We start from the raw sequence: 26,243 nt of genomic DNA on the forward strand, positions 1-26,243 counted from the left end.
AGATGTTCTTCAAAACAAACGAGAATGAAGACACGACATACCAGAATCTCTGAGACACATTTAAAGCAGTTTCTAGAGGAAAATATATAGTAATAAGTGCCCACATGAGAAGAAAAGAGAAATCTAAAATTGACACCCTATCATCAAAATTGAAAGAGCTGGAGGAGCAAGATCAAAAAAACTCAAAGCCTAGCAGAAGACAAGAAATAACTAAGATCAGAGCAGAATTGAAGGAGATAGAGACACGAAAAACCCTAAAAAAAAATCAAAAAATCCAGGAGCTGGTTTTATGAAAAGATAAACAAAATAGACAGACCACTAGCCAGATTAACAAGAAAGAAAAGAGAGAATAACCAAATAGATGCAATAAAAAATGACAAGGGGGATATCACCACAGATTCCACAGAAATTCAAACCATCATCAGAGATTATTACAAACAACTCTATGCATATAAACTAGAAAACCTGGAAGAAATGGATAAATTCCTGGATAGTTGTCTCCTCCCAAGCCTAAACCAGGAAGAAGTCAAAATGCTGAATAGACCAATAACAAGGTCTGAAGTCGAGGCAGCAATTAAGAGCCTACCACCCAAAAAAAGCCCAGGTCCAGATGGGTTCACAGCCGAATTCTACCAGACATACAAAGAGGAACTAGTACCATTCCTTCTGAAACTATTCCAAATAATCCAAAAAGAGGGAATCCTTCCCAAATCATTTTATGAGACCAACATCATACTGATACCAAAACCCAGCAGAGACTCAACAAGAAAAGAAAATTACAGGCCAATATCCATGATGAACATAGATGCAAAAATATTCACAAAAATACTGGTAAGCCGATTACAACAGCACATCAAGAAGCTTATCCACCATGATCAAGTAGGATTCATCCCAGGGATGCAAGGCTGGCTCAATATACGCAAGTCTATAAATGTAATTCACCACATAAACAGAACCAAAGACAAAAATCACATGATTATCTCAATTGATTCAGAGAAGGCCTTTGATAAAATTCAACAGCCCTTTATGCTAAAAAGCCTCAATGAACTAGGTATTGATGGAATGTATCTCAAAATAATAAAAGTGACTTACAACAAACCAACAGCCAATATCATACTGAATGGACAAAAACTGGAAGCATTCCCTTTGAAATCTGGCACTAGACAAGGATGCCCTCTCTCACCACTCCTATTCAATATAGTACTGGAAGTTCTAGCCAGAGCAATCAGGCAAGAAAAAGAAGTAAAAGGTATTTGAATAGAAAAGGGGGAAGTCAAATTGTCTCTATTTGCAGATGACATGAAGACCCCATTATCTCAGCCCAAAATCTCCTGAAACTGATAAGCAACTTCAGCAAAGTCTCAGGATACAAAATCAATGTGCAAAAATCATAAGCATTCCTGTACACCAACAACAGACTTAAAGAGAGCCAAATCAAGAATGAACTGCCATTCACAATTGCTACAAAGGGAATAAAATACCTAAGAATACAACTAACAAGGAACGTAAAGGACCTCTTCAAGGAGAACTACAAACCACTGCTCAACAAAATAAGAGAGGAAACAAACAGATGGAGAAACATTCCACGTTCATGGTTAGGAAGAATCAATATCGTGAAAATGGCCATACTGCCTGAAGTAATTTACAGATTGAACGCTATCCCCATCAAGCTACCAATGACCTTCTTCACAGAATTGGAAAAAAACACCTTAAACTTCATATGGAACCAAAAGAGAGCCCGCATAGCCAAGTCAATTCTAAGCTAAAAGAACAAAGCGGGAGGCATCACACTACCGGACATCAAACTATACTACAAGTCTACAGTAATCAAAACAGCATGGTACTGGTACCAAAACAGAGATATAGACCAATGGAACAGAACAGAGGCCTCAGAGGCAACACAACATATCTACAACCATCCAATCTTTGACAAACCTGATAAAAACAAGCAATGGGGAAAGGATTCCCTATTTAATAAGTGGTGTTGGGAAAACAGGCTAGCCATATGCAGAAAGCAGAAACTCGACCCCTTCCTGACACCTTACACTAAAATTAACTCCAGATGGATTAAAGACTTAAACATAAGACCTAACACCATAAAAGCCCTAGAAGAAAATCTAGGCAAAACCATTCAGGACATAGGCGTAGGCAAGGACTTCATGACCAAAACACCAAAAGCATTGACAACAAAAGCCAAAATAGACAAATGGGACCTAATCAAACTCCACAGCTTCTGCACGGTGAAGGAAACAGTCAATAGAGTGAATCAGCAACCAATAGAATGGGAAAACAATTTTGTAGCCTACCCATCTGACAAAGGGCTGATAACCAGAATTTACAATGAACTAAAACAGATTTGCAAGAAAAAAACAAACAAGCCCATTCAAAAATGGGCGAAGGTATGAACAGATACTTTACAAAAGAAGACATACATGAGGCCAACAGACATATGAAAAAATGTTCATTGCAGCACAGTTTACAATAGCAAATACCTGGAACCAACCCAAATGCCCATGATGATAGACTGGACAGGGAAAATGTGGCACATATACACCATGGAATATTATGCAGCCATCAAAAACGATGAGTTTGCATCCTTTGTAGGGACATGGATGAACCTGGAAACCATCATTCTCAGCAAACTGACACAAGAACACAAAATCAAACATTGCATGTTCTGACTCATAGATGGGTGTTGAACATTGGGAACACATGGACACTGGGAGGGGAGCACTATACACTAGGGTCTGTTGGAGGAGAATGGGGGGACAGCAGGGAATGGGGATTTTGGGAGAGATGGCATTGGGAGAAATGCCACATATAGGTGAACGGGAGGAAGGCAGCAAATCCCACTGCCACGTATGCACCTATGCAACAATCTTGCATGTTTTTCACATGTACCCCAAAACCTAAAATGCAATTTTTAAAAAAGTTATATTAAAAAAAAAAAAGAAATAAAGAAATGAAGGAAAGAAATCCTAAGGGCAGCCAGAGAGAAAGGTCGAGTCACCCACAAAGGAAAGATCATGAGACTCACAGTGGATCTCTAGGCAGAAACTCTACAAGCTAAAAGGGAGTGCGGGCCAATATTCAACATCCTTAAAGAAAAGAACTTTCAACCCAGAATTTCACATCCAGCCAAACTAAGCTTCATAAGTGAAGGAGAAAGAAAATCCTTCATGGACAAGCAATTGCTGAGAGATTTCATAGCTACATGACCTGCCTTACAAGAGCTCCTGAAGGAACTACTAAACGTGGAAAGGAGGAAACAATACCAGCCACTGCAAAAACATACCAAATGGTAAAGAACAACAACACAATGAAGAAACCACATCAACTAATGGGCAAAACAACCAGCCAGTAACAAAATGGAAGGATCAAATTCAAATGTAACAATATTAACGTTGAATGTAAATGGCCTAAATGCCCCAGTCAAAAGACACAGACTGGCAAATTGGATAAAATGTTAAGATCCAATGGTATACTGTATTCAGGAGACTCATCTCACATGCGAAGACTCATATAGACTCAAAATAAATGGATGGAAGAGGATATGGAGAGCAAAAAAAAAAAAGCAGAGGTAGCAATCCTAGTCTCTGATAAAATGGACTTTAGACCAACAAAGATCAAAAGAGACAAAGAAGGGCATTACATAATGGTCAAAGGATCAGTGAAACAAGAAGAGCTAACGATCCTAAATATATCTGCACCCAGTGCAGGAGCACCCAGGTACATAAAGCAAGCTCTTTATGACCTACAAAGAGACTTAGACTGCCACACAATAATAGTGGGAGACTTTAATGCTCCACTGACAATATTGGACAGATCAACAAGACAGAAAGTCAACAAGGATATCCAGGACTTGAACACAGATCTGGATCAAGCAGACCTAATAGACATTTACAGAACTCTCCACCCCAGATCCACAGAATACACATTATTCTCAGCACCACATCACACTTACTCAAAAATTGACCACATAATTGGAAGTAAATCACTCCTCAGCAAATGCAAAAGAATGGAAATCATAACAAACAGTCTCTCAGACCACAGCACAATCGAATTAGAACTCAGGATAGCACTCAAAACTGCACAATCACATGGAAATTGAACATCTTCCTCCTGAATGATGAATGGGTAAACAATGAAATGAAGGCAGAAATAAAAATGTTCTTTGAAAACAAAGAGACTGAAGACACAATGTACCAGAATCTCTGGGACAAATTTAAAGCAGTGTCTAGAGGGAAATTTATAGTAATAAATGCCCACATGAGAAACAAGGAAAGATCTAAAATCGACACCCTATCATCAAAATGAAGAGATAGAGGAGCAAGATCAAAAAAAAACTCAAAATCAAGCAGAAGACAGGAAATAACTAAGAGTGGAGTAGATAGAACTGAAGGATATAGACACAGAAAACCCTTCAAAAAATCAATAAATCCAGGTGTTGGTTTTTTGAAAAGATCAACAAAATAGACTGCTAGCTAGACTAATAAAAAAGAAAAGAGAGAAGAATCGAATCGATTCAATAAACAATGATAAAAGGGAGATCACCACCAAATCCTCAGAAATACAAACTACCATCAGATATTACAACAAACAGCTCTATGCACATAAACTAGTAAATCTGGAAGAAATGGATAAATTCCTGGATATCTGCACACTCCAAAGACTAAACCAGAAAGAAGTTGAAACCCTGAATAGACCAATAACAAGGTCTGAAGTTGAGGCAGCAATTAATTGCCTACAATCAAAAAATGTCCAGGTCCAGATGGGTTCACAACTGAATTCTACCAGATGTACAAAGAGGAGCTGGTACCATTCCTGTTGAAAGTATTCCAAATAACACAAAAAGAGGGAATCCTCCCTAACTCTTTCTATGAAACCAATACCATCCTGATACCAAAACCTGGCAGAGACACAACTAAAAAAGAAAACTACAGGCCAGTATCCATGATGAACACTGATGCCCAAATCTTCAATAAAATACTGGCAAACTGAATCTAACAGCACATAAAAAAGCTTATCCTCCATGGTCAATTAAGCTTCATCCTGAGGATGCAAGCCTGGTTCAACATATGCAAATCTATAAATGGAATCCACCACATAAACAGAACCAAAGACAAAAATCCCATGATTATCTCAATAGATGCAGAGAAGGCCTTTGACAAAATTCAACAGCACTTTATGCTAAAAACTCTCAATAAAATAGGTATTGATGGAATGTATCTCAAAATAATAAAAGCTATTTATGACAAACCCACAGCCAATATCATACTGAATGTGTAAAAACTAGAAGCATTGCCTTTAAAAACTGGCACTAAACAAGGATGCCCTCTCTCGCCACTCCTATTCAATATTGTATTGGAAGTTCTAGCCAGGGTAATTAGGCAAGAAAAAGAAATAAAGGACATTTAATTAGGAAAAGAAGTCAAATTGTCCCTATTTGCAGACAATATGATTATATATTTAGAAGACCCCATCGTCTCAGCCCAAAACTTCCTTAAGCTGATAGGCAACTTTGGCAAAGTCTCAGGATACAAAATCAATGTGCAGAAATCACAAGCATTCCTATACACCAACAACAGACAGAGAGCCAAATCATGAGCAAACTCCCATTTACAATTGCTACAAAGAGAATAAAATACATAGGAATACAACTAACAAAGGATGTAAGATCTCTTCAAGGAGAACTACAAACTGCTGCTCAAGGAAATAAGAGAGGATGCAAACAAATGGAAAAACTTTCCATGCTCATGGTTAGGAAGAATCAATAATGTGGAAAATAAAAATAAAAAAAGAAAGAACTATTGTTACACATAGCAATGTAATGGAATCTCAAGATAATCATGTTGTGTGAAATAAGCCATACAAAAAATAATACATACTATGTGATGCAAGTCAAATTCTAAAAAAAAGTAAATTTAAAAAAAAGGAAAATATACAATATTAATTAGCATATTTTAACCTAAGTGGCATATGATTTTGTGCCTGCTCCAGTCTGTCTTAAATACATACCTTTGTAATACAAATATGATTTATTAGTTTTTGTTGTTGATGATGATTTTTAATTTAATTGACATTTTTTTCCTATTATTCTATTATGAAAAATTTCAACAAACACTAAACTTGAAAGAATCTTACGGGGAATATTCATATACGTACAACCTAGATTCTAACATTAACAATTTACTATGTTTCCTTTATCACATCTATCAATCTATGTATTGTTATATTTTGCCATAAATCCATCTTAAACTTTTTGCCTTGTTTTAAACTGTCACATAGCATTTCATAGAATCGTGATAATATAGTTTGTCTGAGGTTTATTTCTATTATATACAATGTTGAAATTAATATTCTTTTCTATTTGTGCCCATTTTAGTGAATAATTAGGAGCAGAAATTTCTGTAATATACATAGAAAATATATTTTAAATATTTAGTAGATATTAACAAATTACTTTCCATAGTAGTTCTACCAATTTGTAGTTCTCATTGGAGTATGAAAGGCTTGTTTCCTCACATAGTTTCACATGCCTTCATCAATTACTAAAGTGTTTTTAAAATGTTAGCCAATATAGTGAAATGGTGGTAAATGATTTCTTTTTCTGCTTTTATTTGCAATTTGTATTTCTCTCATTACTAGTGATTTGAGCTTCTTTCCATGTTTTATTGTCCATTTTGGCTTTTGTTATCATTCTTTTCCTTTGACTATAATTTCATTGGATAATCTTTTTCACATATATTCTGGATAGTAATTATTTATCTGTTATATATTTGGCAAATAATTTCCCTTGTCTATTGTCATCTTTCCACTTATGTTGTGTACAGAACTATTCCATCTTACATTTAATATGGCACTTTTACTTTAGTTTATCTTCAGGCTACCTGTGAAGTTAATGAGCAAGATGATTTCATTCTCATTTTGTAGAAGAGGACTCTAAATTGTAGAGAGATTAAAAAAAAAAAAAAAACCTGTCCAATAACAAGCAGCTAGTATGTGGCAACAGCAGGACTCAGAGTTAGGTCTGTTGACTCCTGTATTAGTTTTCTATTGCTGCTATAATAAATTAGTAAAAACCTGGTTTCTTAAAACAATATTTATTTATTTATTTATTTGGACTTTTTCTTCAACTTTTAACTTCAGGGGTACATATGCTGGATGTGCAGGTTTGTTACATTGGTACATGGTGGTCTGCTGCACAAATCATCCAATCACTTAGGTATTAAGCCCAGAATCCATTAACTAGCCTTCCTGATGCTCTCCCTCCCCTCACCCTACCCTACTTCCTCCAACAGGCCCCAAGTGTGTTGTTTCCCTCCCATGTGTCCATGTAAGAACATGTATTTATTATCTTATCATTTTAATAGATTAGAAATCTAAAATGGGTCTCACGGTGCTAGCATCAAGGTGTCAACAGGGCTGTATTACTTCTGGAGTCTCTAGGGGACAATCTATTTACTTAACTTTTCTAGATGCTAGAGACCTGAATTCCCTACTTCATGGCCCTCTTCCTCCATGTTCGAAGCTAGTAACAGTGAATTCAGTACTTACCATACTTCATTACTCAAACTTTCTCTCCTATCTCTCTATTCCGCTTTAAAGAACTTTTGTAATGACACTGGGCCCACCCAGATAATCCAGGATATTCTTTCCATTTTAAGAACAGCTGATTATCAATGTTAATTTCCCTTTTCTATGTAATGTTACATATTCACAGGTTCCAGGGATTAGAACATGAACATTTTTGGGAAAGCCATTATTCTGTCTACCTCTACCCTCAATCTACTATCTTTCCCACTTAACAGACTAACAAGTAGCCAGAGGAGCAGTAGGGCTAAGATCAATAGGTTTGGAAAGTAGGTCTAGGATATACCTTTGATTGTGTTCACATTTCTTGAAAGAGCAGTTGTATTTTAAGAACGTCTGAGTGTTCTGCATGTGAACAGAGTCAGAGTTTGAAATTGCACACAATTCACTTTTTCATAATGGTCAATTTGCCAGAATCTCTCATACAGAGTGTGTAAGTGGTGTTCAGACACTTGTGTATGTCTTCTGCATGTTTGTGGGTTCTAATCCAAAAGCTCAAGTCACAGAACCTTGGGATACAAAAGCTGGAAGGGACCTCAAAGGCCAGCTTACATAAGGCTCTTATTTTACAAGTGAGAGGACTGAGGTCCAAAGAAGGAATTAACCTACCCCAGGTAATACTTAGGTTTGTGGCAGAGAGGACTGGAAAGAAGCCTTCACTATTGTGCCCAATTTTACCAAACTAAGTTGCCATTTTGGAGAGGAAGAATAAGATTTTTTTAGTCCCTTAAATTATATCATGAACATGATCACTTTCTTCAACCAGTGGTTAGGCCAGCCATCATAGAGGCATTTTCTAACATGGTTCTATGGGGATGAAGAAAGTGTTGGGCACGACTATAAAGAAAAATGGGGCTTGAAAGTCAGAATTGCATTGTAGATGCTCAAGAAAAGAAACACTCTCCAAAAGAGAGCTAGTTCTTTTGCTGTTAGAAGAGGGCGAGATGGCACTAACTGGCATTTTTGCTGAGGAGTTCTAAATTCACTAGAAAAAGGAACCAATGAACACAAGGTAGAAGGTGGCATATGTTTGGCTATCTAATATGGGAAAACATCATCTAGAGTTGCCTTGAGAGATAACTGAGTGAGTTCTCAGTTACTACATGTATCAAAGCAGAGTTCGTATAGCCATTTGGAAATAATGTTGTGGGTATATTAGGGAGTTAAAGTTAATTTTACCAAAATTTATTCCTTCAAAGGAAAGTCTATGTGGCTGCATTTACCCACTTAATATTTAGCCATTTGCTCATTTAATATTTATCCAGACTATTTTTTTTAAATGATGTTTGTGAGTAATAACTACCAACTTCCTTGTGGCGTTTCTTTTTTTTTTTTTTTGTATTTTAGGTTTTGGGGTACATGTGAAGAAGATGCAAAACTGTTGCATAGGTACACACGTGGCAGTGTGATTTGCTGCCTTCCTCCCCTTCACCTATATCTGGTATTTCTCCCAAAGCTATCTCTCCCCACTTCCCCAACCCCCGCTGTCCCTCCCCTATTTCCCCCCAACAGACCCCAGTGTGTAGTGCTCCCCTCCCTGTGTCCGTGTGTTCTCATTGTTCAACACCCGCCTATGAGTGAGAACATGTGGTGTTTGATTTTGTGTTCTTGTGTCAGTTTACTAAGAATGATGGTTTCCAGGTTCATCCATGTCCCTACAAAGGACATGAACTCATCGTTTTTGATGGCTACATAATATTCCATGGTGTATAGGTGCCATATTTTCCCTGTCCAGTCTATCATCGATGGGCATTTGGGTTGGTTCCAGGTCTTGGCTATCATAAACTGCGCTGCAGTGAATATTCGCACGCATGTGTCCTTATAGTAGAATGATTTATAATCCTTTGGATATATACCCAGTAATGGGATTGCTGGGTCAAATGGAATTTCTATTTCTAGGTCCTTGAGGAATTGCCACACTGTCTTCCACAATGGTTGAACTAATTTACACTCCCACCAACAGTGTAAAAGTGTTCCTATTTCTCCACATCCTCTCCAGCATCTGTTGTCTCCAGATTTTTTAATAATCGCCATTCTAACTGGCATGAGATGGTATCTCAATGTAGTTTTCATTTGCATTTCTCTAATGACCAGTGATGATGAGCATTTTTTCCTATGTTTGTTGGCCTCGTGCATGTCTTCTTTTGCAAAGTGTCTGTTCATATCCTTTGCCCACTTTTGAATGGGCTTGTTTGTTTTTTTCTTGTAAATCTGTTTTAGTTCATTGTAAATTCTGGATATCAGTCTTTTGTCAGATGGGTAAACTGCAAAAAATGTTTTCCCATTCTGTTGGTTGCCAGTTCACTCTAATGACTGTTTCTTTTGCCATGCAGAAGCTGTGGAGTTTGATTAGGTCCCATTTGTCTATTTTGGCTTTTATTGCCAATGCTTTTGGTGTTCTGGTCATGAAGTCATTGCCTATGCCTATGTCCTGAATGGTTTTGCCTAGATTTTCTTCTAGGGTTTTTATGGTGCTAGGTCTTACGTTTAGGTCTTTAATCCATCTGGAGTTAATTTTCATGTAAGGTGTCAGGAAGGGGTCGAGTTTCTGCTTTCTGCATATGGCTAGCCAGTTTTCCCAACACCACTTACTAAACAGGGATTCCTTTCCCCATTGCTTGTTTTTGTCAGGTTTGTAAAAGATCGGATGGTTGTAGATATGTTGTGTTGCCTCTGAGGCCTCTGTTCTGTTCCATTGGTCTATATCTCTGTTTTGGTACCAGTACCATGCTGTTTTGATTACTGTAGCCTTGTAGTAGAGTTTGAAGTCCAGTAGTGTGATGCCTCTCGCTTTGTTCTTTTAGCTTAGAATTGACTTGGCTATGTGGGCTCTCTTTTGGTTCCATATGAAGTTTAAGGTGGTTTTTTCCAGTTCTGTGAAGAAGGTCATTGGTAGCTTGATGGCGATAGCATTGAATCTGTAAATTTCTTTGGGCAGTATGGCCATTTTCACAATATTAATTCTTCCTAACCATGAACATGGAATGTTTCTCCATCTGTTTGTGTCCTCTCTTATTTTGTTGAGCAGTGGTTTGTAGTTCTCCTTGAAGAGGTCCTTTACATTCCTTGTTAGTTGTATTCCTAGGTATTTTATTCCCTTTGTAGCAATTGTGAATGGCAGTTCATTCTTGATTTGGCTCTCTTTAAGTCTGTTGTTGGTGTACAGGAATGCTTATGATTTTTGCACATTGATTTTGTATCCTGAGACTTTGCTGAAGTTGCTTATCAGTTTCAGGAGATTTTGGGCTGAGATAATGGGGTCTTCATGTCATCTGCAAATAGAGACAATTTGACATCCCCCTTTTCTATTCAAATACCTTTTACTTCTTTTTCTTGCCTGATTGCTCTGGCTAGAACTTCCAGTACTATATTGAATAGGAGTGGTGAGAGAGGGCATCCTTGTCTAGTGCCAGATTTCAAAGGGAATGCTTCCAGTTTTTGCCCAGTCAGTATGATATTGGCTGTTGGTTTGTTGTAAGTCACTTTTATTATTTTGAGATACATTCCATCAATACCTAGTTTATTGAGGCTTTTTAGCATAAAGGGCTGTTGAATTTTATCAAAGGCCTTCTCTGCATCAATTGAGATAATCATGTGGTTTTTGTCTTTGGTTCTGTTTATGTGGTGAATTACATTTATAGACTTGTGTATATTGAGCCAGACTTGCATGACTGGGATGAAACCTACTTCATCGTGATGGATAAGCTTTTTGCTGTGCTGTTGCAATTGGCTTGCCAGTATTTTACTGAAGATTTTTGCATCTATGTTCATCATGGATATTGGCCTGTAGTTTTCTTTTCTTGTTGAGTCTCTGCCGGGTTTTGGTATCAGGATGGTGTTGGTCTCATAAAATGATTTGGGAAGGATTCCCTCTTTTTGGACTATTTGAAATAGTTTCAGAAGGAATGGTACTAGTTCCTGTTTGTATGTGTGGTAGAATTTGGCTGTGAACCCATCTGGACCTGGCCTTTTTTTGGGTGGTAGGCTCTTAATTGATGCCTTGACTTCAGACCTTGCTATTGATCTATTCAGGGTTTCAACTTCTTCCTAGTTTATGCTTGGGAGGAGGCAAGTGTCCAGGAATTTATCCATTTCTTTCAGTTTTCCTAGTTTATGTGCATAGAGTTGTTTGTAATAATCTCTGATGATGGTTTGAATTTCTGTGGAATCTGTGGTGATATCCCCTTTATCGTTTTTCATTGAATCTATTTGGTTATTCTCTCTTTTCTTTTTTATTAATCTGGCTAGTGGTCTGTCTATTTTGTTGATCTTTTCAAAAAACCAGCTCCTGGATTTATCGATTTTTTGAAGGTTTTTTGTGTCTCTATCTCCTTCATTTCTGCTCTGATCTTAGTTATTTCTTGTCTTCTGCTAGGCTTTGAGTTTTTTTGATCTTGCTCCTCTAGCTCTTTCAATTTTGATGATAGGGTGTCAATTTTAGTTCTCTCCTTTCTTCTCATGTGGGCACTTGTTGCTATATATTTTCCTCTAGAGACTGCTTTAAATGTGTCCCAGAGATTCTGGTATGTGGTGTCTTCGTTCTCGTTGGTTTTGAAGAACATCTTTATTTCTGCCTTCATTTCATTGTTTATCCAGTCAACATTCAAGAGCCAATTGTTCAGTTTCCATGAAGCTGTGTGGTTCTGGGTTGGTTTCTGAATTCTGAGTTCTAACTTGATTGCACTGTGGTCTGAGAGACTGTTTGTTATGATTTCCGTTCTTTTGCATTTGTGGAGGAGTGATTTACTTCCAATTATGTGGTCAATTTCAGAGTAAGTGTGATGTGATGCTGAGAAGAATGTATATTCTGTGGATTTGGGGTGGAGAATTCTGTAAATGTCTATTAGGCTTGCTTGTTCCAGGTCTGAGTTCAAGTCCTGGATATCCTTGTTAATTTTCTATCTCTAATATTGACAATGGTGTGTTGAAGTCTCCCACTATTATTGTGTGGGAGTCTAAGTCTCTTGTTAAGTCATTAAAAACTTGCTTTATGTATCTGGGTGCTCCTGTATTGGGTGCATATACATTTAGGATCGTTAGCTCTTCTTGTTGCATTGATCCTTTTACCTTTATGTAATGTCCTTCTTTGTCTCTTTTGATCTTTGTTGCTTTAAAGTCTATTTTGTCAGAGATGAGAATTGCCACTCCTGCTTTTTTTAGCTCTCCATTTGCTTGGTAAATCTTCCTCCATCCCTTTATTTTGAGCCTTCGTGTATCTTTGCATGTGAAATGGGTTTCCTGGATACAGCATACCGATGATTTTTGGCTTTTTATCCAATTTGCCAGTCTGTGTCTTTTGATTGGGGCTTTTAGTCCATTTATATTTAGAGTTAATTTTTTTGGTGGGGTTAATATTGTTATGTATGAATTTGATACTGCCATTTTGATGCTAGCTGGCTGTTTTGCCCGTTAGTTGATGCAGATTCTTCATTATGTTGATGCTCTTTACCATCTGGTATGTTTTTGGAGTGGCTGGTACTGATTGTTCCTTTCTATGTGTAGTGCCTCTTTCAGGAGCTCTTGTAAAGCGGGACTGGTGGTGATGAAATCTCTGAGTACTTGTTTGTTCACAAAGGATTTTATTTTTCCTTCACTTGTGAAGCTTACTTTGGATATGAAATTCTGGGTTGAAAGTTCTTTTCTTTAAGCATGTTGAATATTGGCCCCCATTCTCTTCTGGCTTGTAGGGTTTCTGCTGAGAGATCTGCTGTGAGTCTGTTAGACTTCCCTTTGTGGGTAACTCGGCCTTTCTCTCTGACTGCCCTTAGTATTTTCTCCTTCATTTCAACCCTGGCGAATCTGACGATTATGTGCCTTGGGGTTGCTCTTCTTGAGGAATATCTTTGTGGTGTTCTCTGTATTTCCTGGACTTGAATATTGGCCTGCCTTGCTAGGTTGGGCAGGTTTTCCTGGATAATATCCTGAAGAGTATTTTCCAGCTTGGATGCATTCTCTTCGTCACATTCAGGTACACCTATCAAATGTAGATTAGGTCTTTTCACATAGTCCCATATTTCTTGTTGACTCTGTTCATTCCTTTTTACCCTGTTTTCTCTAATCTTGCCTTCTCGTTTTATTTCATTGAGTTGATCTTCGACCTCTGATATCCTTTCTTCTGCTTGGTCAATTCGGCTGTTGAAACTTGTGCATGCTTCGCGAAGTTCTCGTGTTGTGTTTTTCAGCTCCATCAATTCGCTCATATTCCTCTCTAAGTTGTCCATTCTCGTTAACATTTCGTCAAGTCTTTTTTCAAGGTTCTTAGTTTCTTTGCATTGGGTTAGAACATGTTCTTTTAGCTCACAGAAGTTTCTTATTATCCACTTTCTGAAAGCTGATTCTGTCATTTCATCACGCTCATTCTCCATCCAGTCTTGTTCCCTTGCTGGTGAGGAGTTGTGCTCCCTTGTAGGAGGAGAGGTGTTCTGGTTTTGGGTGTTTTCATCCTTTTTGCGCTGGTTTCTTCCCATCTTTGTGGATTTATCCACCTATCGACTTTGTAGTTGCTGTCTTTCTGATTTTGGTAATTTTAAGTCTGTAGTAGCTGAACTCATAAACCCCCTTTTCTTCCCCCTAGGTGGTCTGTCCCAGGGAATTAGGGCGTTATGATTTTCCGCTGTTGCAATGGTTTTCCCTGCCCACAAGGTGTCAGCCTAGTCACACTCACCCTGCAGAGGCTTCGTTGAGCTGCTGTGGGCAAATTGTCCTGGGAACTGCAGGGTGTTTCCTGGTGGGTGACGCCCCTCCTCCACAGAGCTGGACCGTCCCGTGTTCAGCCGTGTTTCTGGAGGCGTCCTCTTTGCCCAGGAAACTCTTGGGTTGAATCCCTGCCTCAGCTCCCCTTGCTGGCCCAGAGGGGATCCGGTCTCGCTCACTCTGCACAAGGGGCCGCTGCTCCCTGCCTCGGGTGCAGGCAGAGCAGCCGCGCCAGTCCAACCAGCGGCGCTGGCAACCCATGGACCTTTTCCACCTGTGAATCTCCTGGTCTGTGGGCAGTAAAAATCCACTTCCCTGTGAGCCGCTGCATCAGCCAAAGCAGCGGCTCTGAGATTCGTGGCGCACCCTTGCCCGGGAGTGTCCTGGCTTGAATCCCTGCTTCAGCTCCCCTTGCTGGCTCAGAGGTGATTCAGTCTCTCTCGCTCTGTACGTGGATCCGCCGCCCCCCACCTCAGGGCGTAGGCCGAGCGGCGCGCCGCTCCGCTCAAACCAGCGGCGCTGGTGACCCGTGCGGCTCCTCCTCCTGTTAATCCCCTGGTCTGTGGTCAGTAAAAATCTGTCTGGAAATGCGGCGTCCACTCACCCTTTGCGCCTTCTTTTGGAGCTGTGATCCCGACTTCCTCCTAATCGGCCATCTTGAAAACCCCCAGCGTCATCTATTCTCATTAGCATTTCATCAAATCTTTTTTCAAAGTTCTTAGTTTCTTTGCATTGGGTTAGAACATGTTCTTTTAGGTCATGGAAGTTTTTTATTACCCACCTTCTGAAGCCTCATTCTGTCATTTCATCACATTCACTCTCCATACAGCCTTGTTCCCTTGCTGATGAGGAGTTGTGATCCCTTGTAGGAGGAGAGGTGTTCTGGTTTTGGGTGTTTCATCCTTTTTGTGCTGGTTTCTTCCCATATTTGTGGATTTATCCACCTGCCATCTTTGTAGTTGCTGACTTTCTGATTGGGTCTCTGAGTGGACATCCAGTTTGTTCATGATGAAGTTAGTTCTGTTTCTTAATTTTTCTTCTAACAGTCTGGCCCCTCTGCTGTAGGACTGCTGAGGTCCACTCCAGGCCCTGCTTTCCTTGGGATCACCCGCAGCAGCTGCAGAACAGTAAGGGTTGCTACCAGTTTCTTCTTCTGCTATCTGTGTCCTGGAAGGATACCCACCAGATGTCAGTCTGATCTCTCCTTTATGAGGTGACTCTTTGGATATACGAGAGTCAGGGAGCTGCTTGAGGAGACAGTCTGTCCTTTATAGGAGTTTGAGTGCTGAGCTGTGAGCTCTGTTGTTCATTCAGAGCTGCTGGGCAGGTACGTTTAAGTCTGCTACAGCAGAACTCATAAACCCCTTTTTTTCCATGTATAGTGTCCTGGGGAGTTAGGGCTTTATTTATGAGTTTCTGTTGTGCTGCTGCCTTTTTTTCAGGGCTGCACTGCCCAGCAAGGAGGCAGCCTAGTCCCTGTCTGCCTGCAGAGTCTTTGCTGAGCTGCTGTGGGCTCCACCCAGCTGCCATGTGAACTTCCCTTCAGTCCTGTTTATATGGGTGTAGTTAGAACTGCCTCGGCAATGGTGGCCCACCTCTGTAATGGAAGACTCTCTCTGTAATGGCAGGTTGCCTTGGCAATGGCAGGCTGCCTCAGCAATGGTGGACTACCTCCATAGTGATTGAGTATCTCGGTAATGGCGAATGCCCCTCCCCCACAGAGCTGGACTGTCCTGGGTTTAACTGTGCTTGCTGTGAAACTCTCAACCCAGAGCACTTCCAATTGCTGTTTTTTTTTTTTTTTTTTTTTGTGGGGGTGGGACCAGCCAAGCCTGATCACCTGGCTCCCTGCCTCAGAGCCTTTTTTTTTTTTTTTTTAGTTGAATGGTTGACTCTCTCCCAGGTGTTCCAGTAGCCTGTTGAAAAGGTGCCAGGATCTGTGTGATTTCCCGTGTGGCGACCCACTGTGCCAGCTGAAACAGCAACGCTGAGATTTGTTGCGCTTTTTTGCCCGGGAATCTCCTGGCCTGGCTCCCTGTTTTAGTCCCCTTTTTTAATCAACTGAATGGGCGACTGTGCCTTCCTGGAGCTCCTCTGGCCAGCTAAAATGGCACCCAGACCAGAGTATTTTGTATGAAGAACCACCGCGCTGGGGCGCTGGCAAAACAACCGCACCGGCCAAAACAGCTGAGTGGGCAAAAACAGCCATGCTGGCGACCAGTGGGGCTCCTCCGCCTGGGAATCTCCTGGTCTGTGGGCATTAAAAATCAGTCTGGAAATGTGGCATCCACTCACCCTCTGCACTTTCACTGGGAGCTGCAGTCCTGAGCTGCTCCTAATCAGCCATCTTGGATCTTCTCTTATCCAGACTGTTAAATGGACAAATGTAGCCTTCTGAAGGGCCCTATCAGGAAAGACAACTTGAAAGTAAATGCCAACTATGCCTTCTGAGGCTTCTTTTTGTTCACTATCACCCAAGGTGACCAAATATAATTTGAGGATTAGGTGCTTAGAGGAATAGGGCTGGGCCAGTGGATGGATTGATTGGAATAGCATAGGGGTTGGTAATGACATACACACAGGCCTTTTGGAAACAAACTTGATCAAACAGTGAAACTGTCGAGTATAATCAAGTCAACCTTTTAACTAGAAAAGCGTCACCTAAGTCATCTTCTCAAATGTGAAGTTCACAAACGCACTTTTTTTTCTAGTAGGATCTTGCTGACCTTGAAGTTCAGCTCTAAGGCTGTCTTATTATTTCACTAATCATTCATGTATTCATCCTGCAAATATTTATTGAGCACCAACTCTGTATCAAGTGTTGTGCTAGGCACTGAGGCTACAGTAAGGAGCAAGAAAATGTAATCCCTGATCCCACAGAGCTTCCGTTATAAGGTGAGGAGAGAAGTAGTTAAACAAACAATTTCAACAAATTGTGGTTATAGATGTACAGGGTGACTTGGGAGCACATGGCAGGAGGATGTCACCCAGCAGCACAGAAAGTCAGGGAAAACCTCTTGGAGGAAGGGACTTCTAAACTGAGACCCAAAAAGTTAGTGGGTAGATGAATAGGTGAAAAGTGATTGAGGCAGATGAAACAACATATAAGAATCTGTTGGAGGGAAGAGAGAGCACAATGCACATTGGAAACTGACAAACTGGCAGAGCTCTGACATGAGTGTGACTCATTGAGTGTGAGGTGTGGAAAGGCAGGCAGTGACCTAGAAAGATTAGGAAGGGCTGGGCCTAAAATGCCATATAGGTCATGCTAAGAAGTTTGATCTTTATTCTCATGAAATAATAAGGAATTAATTTTCTTAATGTAACAGATATGAGTTTCTTTCTTGAGAGAATAGAAATACAAGGAAGAAAACAAAAGTGGCTTCATATTCATTTTCCAGGTGACCTTTTTTTTTAAACAAAAGTAACTAACGTATAACACTTGAAAATCCAAACAGTTCAAAATGAAAAATGAAAGTCAAACTTCCCCCAGCCAAGTTACTCTCCCCAAGGAAAACCACTATCCAGAATATTTTGTGTTATTTACAGAAGAAAAATTCCTTGTTCCCCCATGTAAGTATACATATATATATGTAAGTATATATATATATGATTATAGATATAGATATAGATATCTATATTGGTTATATCTACATTGGTTATAGATATCTATATCTATATCTATAAACAATATATAGATATCTCCATATATATATGGAGATAGATATATATACGTATATAGATATCTCCCTATATAGGGAGATGCATTCTAGAATTCCGCCATATTCTGATTCTAGAATACAGACATTTGGTGCTTCTGGAATTCAGACACCCTGAGTTCCGGAATGTGGAACTCCCTATATAGGGAGATATCTATATAGATATAGATATCTATATATAGATATATCTCCATATATATATAGATAGATAGATAGATAGATATCTCTCTCTATATAGGGAGATATCTATATATCTATCTCTCTCTATATATATCTCCATATATATGGAGATATCTATATCTATATTTATAACCAATCACAAGATGCTTACTGTTTTGCATCTTGCTTTTTATTTAATGACGTATATTGAAAATATTTCCTTGTGTGCATTCATACACACACACAAGGAATATTTCATCAGTTTGAATGTCATCCTTACACGGGAGTCCTACTAATCGCATTATTATTCCAGCTTCAGTCAATAAGGGAGGCATGGCTGGAGGATTTTGAGCAATAAGGATTTACAACCACATTTGTGTTTGGAAAAAAAATAGCTTTGGCTGTTATTTGAAGACTAGATTATGGGGGTCAAGAGTGGAGTCATAAAGAATTATAAGGAGGCTATTCCACTGATCCAATTAAAAGATGGTTGTGGGTTAGACCAAGTCTATGGCAGTGCACAATGCACTGAGAGAAGTGGGTGAATTGAAAAGATGTAAAATATAAATATGACAGGACTTATCAATGAAATGGTTGTAGAGAGTGAGAGAGGAGAGTAACCTCAGATGACATTCAAGTCTCTGGTTTGATACATATGAATGAGAATGCTAATTATGACATTCAGTCATTTAGGAGACTTATTCTGAATGACACCCATTGAAAATCTCCTCTCCCTACTCTAAAATGTTATATCACATTGCTCAGACCTCTATTCTTTTACTGTGTCCATTTATAGTAATAAAATACTTTATTTGTACTTTGTTTTAGCCTTCTTACATGCTATGTACTCCTTAGTAGTGTGGCTGGAAGTAGGCAGGTATGAGGAAAATAGAGCACGAAAAAGAGACTAACATTTGCTGAGAACTTACTATGTGACAGGTGCTGCACAGGGCCCTTTTTCAGACATTGCATTTTATTTTCACAGCCTGATTTTACAGAACACAAAACGAAGGTTTAGAGTACTCAGGTGACTTCCCCAAGATCACACATTTTAGGAAGAGACAGAGCTAAGATTCAAACCAGCCTTGTCCATGCCCAGAGCCCACCATCAGGAAGCCAAATGAGAAAGTGTAGAAGAATTGGGAGGAGGAGCTGATGCCATATATAGAGCTGCTCCAGGCAGTCAGCGAAGAGGAAAACATGTTAATTGCACAGAGAGAGGAGAGAAAGCTTTACTCAGGCAAGCATAAAGATTCTGTGGCAAAGTGAGTGGGGAACTGGGTGTTGGGAGGACGCTCAGGGAGACTCCACATGAATGAGGTACCAGGAAGCTGAAGAAAATAATACTTTTGACCTAGGACCAAAGAGTGAATACTCAAAGACCAGGGGAGTTGGGAGCTAAAGAGTCAGTCAGCAGATGCAAGTAAGCCGGTGGGAGTGGCGGGCGGGTGAGCTTCAGAGCAAGCATTCCTTAAAGCAATGGTCCTCAAAGTGTGGTCCTCAGACCAGCAGCATCAGCATCACTTGGGAACCTGTCAGAAATGCAAGTTCCTGGGCCTCACCCAAGATTTACTGAAGCAAAAACTCAATGTCTTAACAAACTCTACAGGAGATTCTGGTACATGTTCAAGTTTGGGACCTACAGCCTTGGAGGATCAGGGAAAGCAGCAAGTGGAGTTCAAGAACCAGAGTATAAGAACCAAACAGTGTCCCCAGAGCAAGCCTAGGACTGTCACATATCACAGCAATGCAGAGCAACATTTCCAAAGCACAACAGAGTCTGCTGGTCAGAAGTGGTGGTGGGGAGAGGCTTCAGATATTTGGTCTCTAGGAGACAACCCCTCTTCCCTGGACCCCTCCAACTTTCCCTAGAGGTCTTCTTTTTAAGAAACTGCTAAGGGAAAGCTCATCAGAGGATCCTGTGGTGAAGGAGTTAGACTGCCTGTGCCAAGGCACTGCCCATGGCTTTTTATTTTCTCCTGGTACGTGATACTGTCACAAATTTTTACTGTGGAAAATATGGGAAGGAAGGAAGAAAACATTTATTGAGGGTCCCAACATGCTGAGCACTGTGCTAAGGGTTCACACAAATGCCAGCTAATTTAATCCTCACAGTATTTCAGTAATGGAAGTGTTATTATTTCTGTTTTGCAGATGAGGAACCAGAGGCTCAGAAAAGTTAAGTGATTTGCCCAAAATCACACAGCTCAGAAAAAGGCAGCCAAGATACAATTCTTAGTCTTTCTGACTCTAAACTTCATGCTTCTCACACTAGACCATGTTGTCTCTAATTTGAAGGTCCCTTGGGGTCCTCTCCTCTTTGTAGCCACCCCAGAGCTGTGTGTTTGTCATGGCCCATAGATGAGTAGCCTGGAAATATTGAAATGAATAAATAAAAGAATGTTCTAGTGACAGATTTTAACACGTGAGGGCCCCTTAAAAGTATTCTGGTTTTATAGTTTTCAAATCTGTTTTTAGACATTTCTTACTGGGGTGCTCTGGACATAATCACATTATCTGGGAGAGCAGTCATACACAGTGGACAGGTTCCTGTGTCCCTTCATCTTTGCCCATTCCCCTTATCTAGAACAAATCCACTTTCATCTTCCTTAAATAGTGGATGTTTACTAAGATTCCGTTTGGGGAAAGGGTTCTGCTGCCAAAATCAGTTTTGAAAAACACAAATCTAGACTACCTTATTCATGTTATAGGTGAAGAAACTGAGTGCTAGAAAGACAAAAAGACTTGTCCAGGGTCACTGTGTGCTCTTTAGTACCATAACTAGAATGCGAACCCAGGATTCTTGAAATATTCTTCTTTTTTGACACAAGTTAATACAGTTTGTGTCCTAACAATGAGAAAACAATTATTTCAATTTAAATAATTATTTAGAATTGAAAAATTAAAAATTATAACTCTAATTTTTGCCTTTACTATGCTCCAGTCATTGTGCTAAATAGTTAATATGTATAGCCTTATTTATCTTCTCATAACAGCCCTATAAAATAGGTGATATTATTATCCCCATTTTAAAGATGTGAAAACTGAGATGTAGGAGGATTAAATTGCTTTAATCATAGAATCAGGAAATGGCAGAGGTGAGATTTCAGTCCAGAATATCTGATTTCAATTCTCATCCTCTGAACAATGATGCCATATTGCAAATGCCTATATTGCAAAAAAGTCTATTATTTAGCCTGCCGCTTGCTTTCTGGTAAATAAATTTTTGTTGGAACAATGATATACCTTATGAACTACCAAGGCAAATTTGTGTAGTTATGGCAAACAGAAACTATATGCTCTGGAGATAAAATATTTAGTAACTAGCCTGTTACAGAAACGGTTTGCCAACATCTGGTCTATAGACATTAACTTTAAAATGTTTTTCAAGTGACCTCCAGGGGAAGGAACCAGAAATGTACCCTGGATTTGCAGGAGACGTGGGCACTGTTTATACTCTCAGTGAAATTGGTGAATGAATAATACAAGCATGGAAACCTGGCCTACCTGGCCTCCTGCAGTCTTCACTGTGTTGATTCAAGACTATTACGACCTGTTCTTGTTGTCTTTCATGAGTCATAGCAGAGGCCTTATCCCTTCCCCTCCCTGTCATAAATGCCTTAGAGCTTGGACTTGGATCCCTGCTTAATGAGTTTTGTCTCCACCTCCTCTCTCTTGCTTCAAGGTTCACATGTGTGCCAGGCAGATAATTCTAGGGGGTACCATGGCTTGGCTAAGCTTCCCTTGACAACTGAGCATTTCTAAGGGAGCTGAGGTTGGTGGCTCCACCCTCCTTCCTATTGGTGCTTCCACCAGCTTTGGTCTATGTTGCGTTCTATGGGGCAGCGCCTAAGTGTCTGAGCACATTTAAGAACCTTTAGTGGTTTATGACCCAGACTTTGCCCTACCAGCTCAGCCTTCTGAATGTTCTCTTCCCTGGAACCTGTTCCAGACACTTTAAGAAGAGGAAAATGTGCCCAGCCTGCCTGGAGAACAGCATCTGCTCCTAGCCAAGATCTCCACATCACAAAGAATATCAGGCGGTGGAACCTCCGTCATACCTGTCCTCTTCCTATACCTGGATCTGGTGGGTAGATGCAGTCCTTTTTAGAGAGGCATAGTATTCTCAGATCTATTGCCACAAATTGCTCCTCACTCATTCTTTCCCTATACTTTGTGTCTTTGAAACCGCTTTATTTTCCATGTTTAATATCTAGACTGTACTTTCTTCATGGAATTCTAGATATGTAAATTTACAGGGCTAGGCGGGTCCATATCTAGTATAAGACCTTTATTGTAGAAATAGAAAAAGGCCCAGAGAAGAGAAGGGGTTGGGCCAAATCCACATAGCTCATTACTGCTAGAGCAAGTGGGGCGAGAACCTTGGTCACTTGACTCAGGACAGTGACTTTTCACTGCTCTCTCTTTCCATCAGGAATGGGAATGACTTTTGGCTTTAAACAAATCCAGACTCCAGTTTGATCCTGAATTTTGGGGGAACATTTCGCTTTTTTTTTCTTTTTAGTATTTTCAATTCTTCTGTGTCTTAGTTTTTAGGCTGTTGATCTGTGTTAATCCAGGCTATCTTCTAGCTATATCCAGTTTCCTCCGTTGGAAAATGTTAATGTAGCATCAGGGTTTCACTCCAGGATCTGCTAGAAATGACAGAGGCAAAGGTAATGTATATATAAAAATATCTACCAGTGAGTGACTGGTAGGCAGTAGGCTTTCAATAATTGTAAAGTTCCTTCTACCCCCTGGAAAGGACTGTGTTTCTCCCCTAAACAGCACAGTGTTTGTGGTGGTTTCATGGTTAAAAGTTTAGACAGACCCAGTAAAACATCATTTTCTTTTACTTCCTAAGTGTGTGACCTTGGACAAGTTATCTCCCCTCTCAGAGCTGAATTTTCCTCAGTTTTAAAATAGAATTAGAGTATCCATCTCACAGGATAATTATAAGACTTAAATAAGAGAATACATGTAAAATCTTTAACATAGGGCTTAGCATGTAGAAAAAAACCTCTTTGTTTTATTGCCAGTTTTATTTTTACTTATTACTAAGAAGTCATGACATCAGAATAATAGTCAGGACTGACAATTCTGCTTCAGACCAGGAAGGGAAAGAGCTGGTGAGATGGAGGCTCTTTCCATTTCTACCCCATTTTTTAAATGGAGCTGTTGAAATCTACCCATGAGCTTTGCCTGGCCACACTGACAGTGTCCTCGTCTCAGCAAAAACCGATTAGCAAGTCCTGATAACAGAAGTACAACCCACTCCCTTGTAATTCCTCCTGAGATCCTAACCAGGATTTGTAAAACACCCGGATACGGGTAAAGAACCATACCGGGTTTTGTAACAAACCAGGCCCCAGAGGAGAAGGACATTCCAGTAGTTTTGTTTCTGGAAAAGAGGGCACCCAGCCCTTCCCCCTCCCTTATCCTCCCATCCCAGTAACCCCTGCCAAATTGGAATCCTGGACTTAATTTATGAGAAAAGCCCTGTAACCAAGATACTGACTGAACAGGGCTGGCGGGCTCAGGCTGAGGTCTGCGGTGCAGCATTAATGGGCCGCTGACATGAATATGGAGTAGTTTTCTCTATCAAAGGTAAGCTTTTTTTCCCTCTTTTCAAACTCTACCTCACCTGCCTTCATGTGCAAAAATCTTTATTTAACTGGGTTAAGGGGAATCTTGGCCACTGGAAAAAAGTCAGTGGCCAGAAAGTTGGAGGATGTTTGACTGGTGTGCAGGAAAGTTAAAGGAGACAATAGGCTCCTTTTGTTCCTCTCGCCAAAATAGCCAGGTCCACACTGACTTGACTGTTTCAGGGCCAATCCCAGAGCCATAGAGAATAGTTCATTTTCCTGTCGAAACAGCTTGCTCATCTTCCGTCTCACAGGTTGAGGAATTTATTGAGGTGATGGATCTGAGGATTATATAAGTGGTAAGTCAAATACTTAAAAACAACCATGTTTGGATTCATATTTCAAGACCAGATTGGCACAGAATAAGCCAATAAATGATACCTGAACTAAGCTGACCATCTGAATTTGAGTAGTCTTAGTGTCTAAATAGCAGAAATCTTTTAGAAATCATGTGTTCAAATTCTGGCTTTTTTAACAACCGGCTGCCTGACTTTGACCAAATCCCTGGACCTCTCTGGTCTCAGTTTTTTATATATCACATGAGGGTGGTTGAAAAAGATGGTTTCTAAAGGTTTCATGAATGTGTGAATCTACAACACATTCAATTTTTCATTACTCAGCATCTATTATATGACAAGCAATCCTTTTGCCGGAGACTCAAATATCCATGGTTTGTTTTTTTTTTTTTTTTTTTTTTTTTTGCCTCAAGACAATCCTGTGAAATAACATCCCATTTTTTGGATGAGATAACTAAGGCTTAGGTAAAAAAATAATTTATTTAAAGGTCACGTAGTTATCACAGACAAGAGATGGGATTTGAATCAAGGTCTTAAGCTTCAAATTGGTATATTTTCTATCATAGAGTTAAGAAAGCGGAGGACCGAAAGGTCAATTTTGATGGAGGGTTTATTAGGAAGGCTGCTGAGAGATTGGAGACAGGGCCCCAAAGATAGCTTGGCATTCCTTTATTTAGGTTGAGCCTGCCTAGCCCAAAGTAGTATAACTGAGAAAGGGAGATGGAGAAAGAGAAAAGAACACTGTCACATTAAAAGAGCTGTTTGCAAATTCTAGGGAACACAGCAATGCAAATTGTTATGGATGATAGGGATCAGACCCAGGTGACACTGGGGTGACAGGAAGGTAAGGTAAAGATAAGGGAGGCTTGACTTTATATTGGCCCATCTTCTTTCCAGGTTGGCACAAAGTTTCGGTATATCTTAACTAAGCTGTCCAAATACCCTAGACATTTTCTCCTCTTTTCCTTCTTTTGAGTGCCTCTTCCTTCTGCCTTCCTTTTTAATTTTTTTTTTACTTTTTCCCAGGATTCTTTCTCAACTTACTTATTTGATTTCTCCTTTTATTCCTTCCTATTCTTTTTCTTCATCAGTCTGATTCTTCTCTGTGGGCTTAGCTGAGAAAAAAATAGCCTTGCTCAAGTGAAAAGCTTACATATCTTCCATCTTATTTGATCTTTTTTTTTTTTTTTTTTTTTTTTTTTTTTTTTTGAGACGGAGTTTCGCTCTTGATACCCAGGCTGGAGCGCAATGGCGCGATCTCGGCTCACCGCAATCTCCGCCTCCTGGGTTCAGGCAATTCTCCTGCCTCAGCCTCCTGAGTAGCTGGGATTACAGGCACGCGCCACCGTGCCCAGCTAATTTTTTGTATTAGTAGAGACGGGGTTTCACCATGTTGACCAGGATGGTCTCGATCTCTTGACCTCGTGATCCACCCGCCTCGGCCTCCCAAAGTGCTGGGATTACAGGCTTGAGCCACCGCGCCCGGCCCTTATTTGATCTTTATAACAAACTAATGAGTGGCCCAAAGTAGAGACAATTCCCATTTAAGACATGAGGAAACTGAGGCTCAGGAAGTTAGGGACTTGTTCAAGGTCATATAACCAATAAATGATGAATCCAGAGCTAGCACTTCCTTTTTTTCTGGTGCCTGAACTCTTTTCACTTTATCATGAAATACTTAAGTGGTTATAAAGAGATTTCATGGGTTTTTCATTTTTTTTCATTTTTTAATTTTTTTATTTTTATTGCATTTTAGGTTTTGGGGTACATGTGAAGGACATGCAAGATTGTTGCATAGGTGCATACGTGGCAGTGTGATTTGCTGCCTTGCTCCCCTTCACCTATATGTGCTATCTCTCCCCAACTCCTCACCCCCCACTATCCCTCCCCTATTTCCCCCCAACAGACCCCAGTGTATAGTGCTCCCCTCCCTGTGTCCATGTGTTCTCATTGTTCAACACCTGCCTATGAGTGAGAACATGTGGGTTTTTCATTTTTTCTGCTCTTATAGTATATGATAAAACCAAGTTAAACAGCAGAAACAACAATGAAAAATTAAGATTTGAGGAGGAAAGAAAGGATATCAGTAATTAAAAGGAAGAGAAATACTCATCAGGTGCCTACTAAATCCCAGACGC

The 26,243-nt window shown here is 39.9% G+C and overlaps 1 protein-coding gene across 8 annotated transcripts in view; it reads left to right on the forward strand.

Annotated features, from left to right (window-relative positions):
• Positions 1 to 21,893: 21,893 nt before the first annotated feature.
• The window catches only part of HEPH (hephaestin), a 73,485-nt gene continuing 69,135 nt past the window's right edge, over positions 21,894 to 26,243 (forward strand). For 2 of the 8 annotated variants that reach the window (XM_064367744.1, XM_064367743.1), the window contains exon 1: positions 22,101 to 22,195. Coding sequence is in view for 1 of the 8 variants with exons in the window: in XM_064367742.1 (XP_064223812.1) it covers positions 22,089 to 22,195 (107 nt within the window). In the remaining 7 variants the exon portion in view is untranslated. Of the gene's footprint in view, positions 22,196 to 23,236; positions 23,772 to 26,243 lie in introns of those variants that run through there. The other 6 variants (XM_064367742.1, XM_064367740.1, XM_064367746.1 and 3 more) reach the window with 6 other exon arrangements.

The sequence above is a fragment of the Aotus nancymaae genome, unplaced genomic scaffold, assembly GCF_030222135.1.
Source record: "Aotus nancymaae isolate 86718 unplaced genomic scaffold, 86718_ANA_hifiasm-v0.15.2.pri h1tg000073l, whole genome shotgun sequence".
Lineage (NCBI taxonomy): Eukaryota > Metazoa > Chordata > Mammalia > Primates > Aotidae > Aotus > Aotus nancymaae.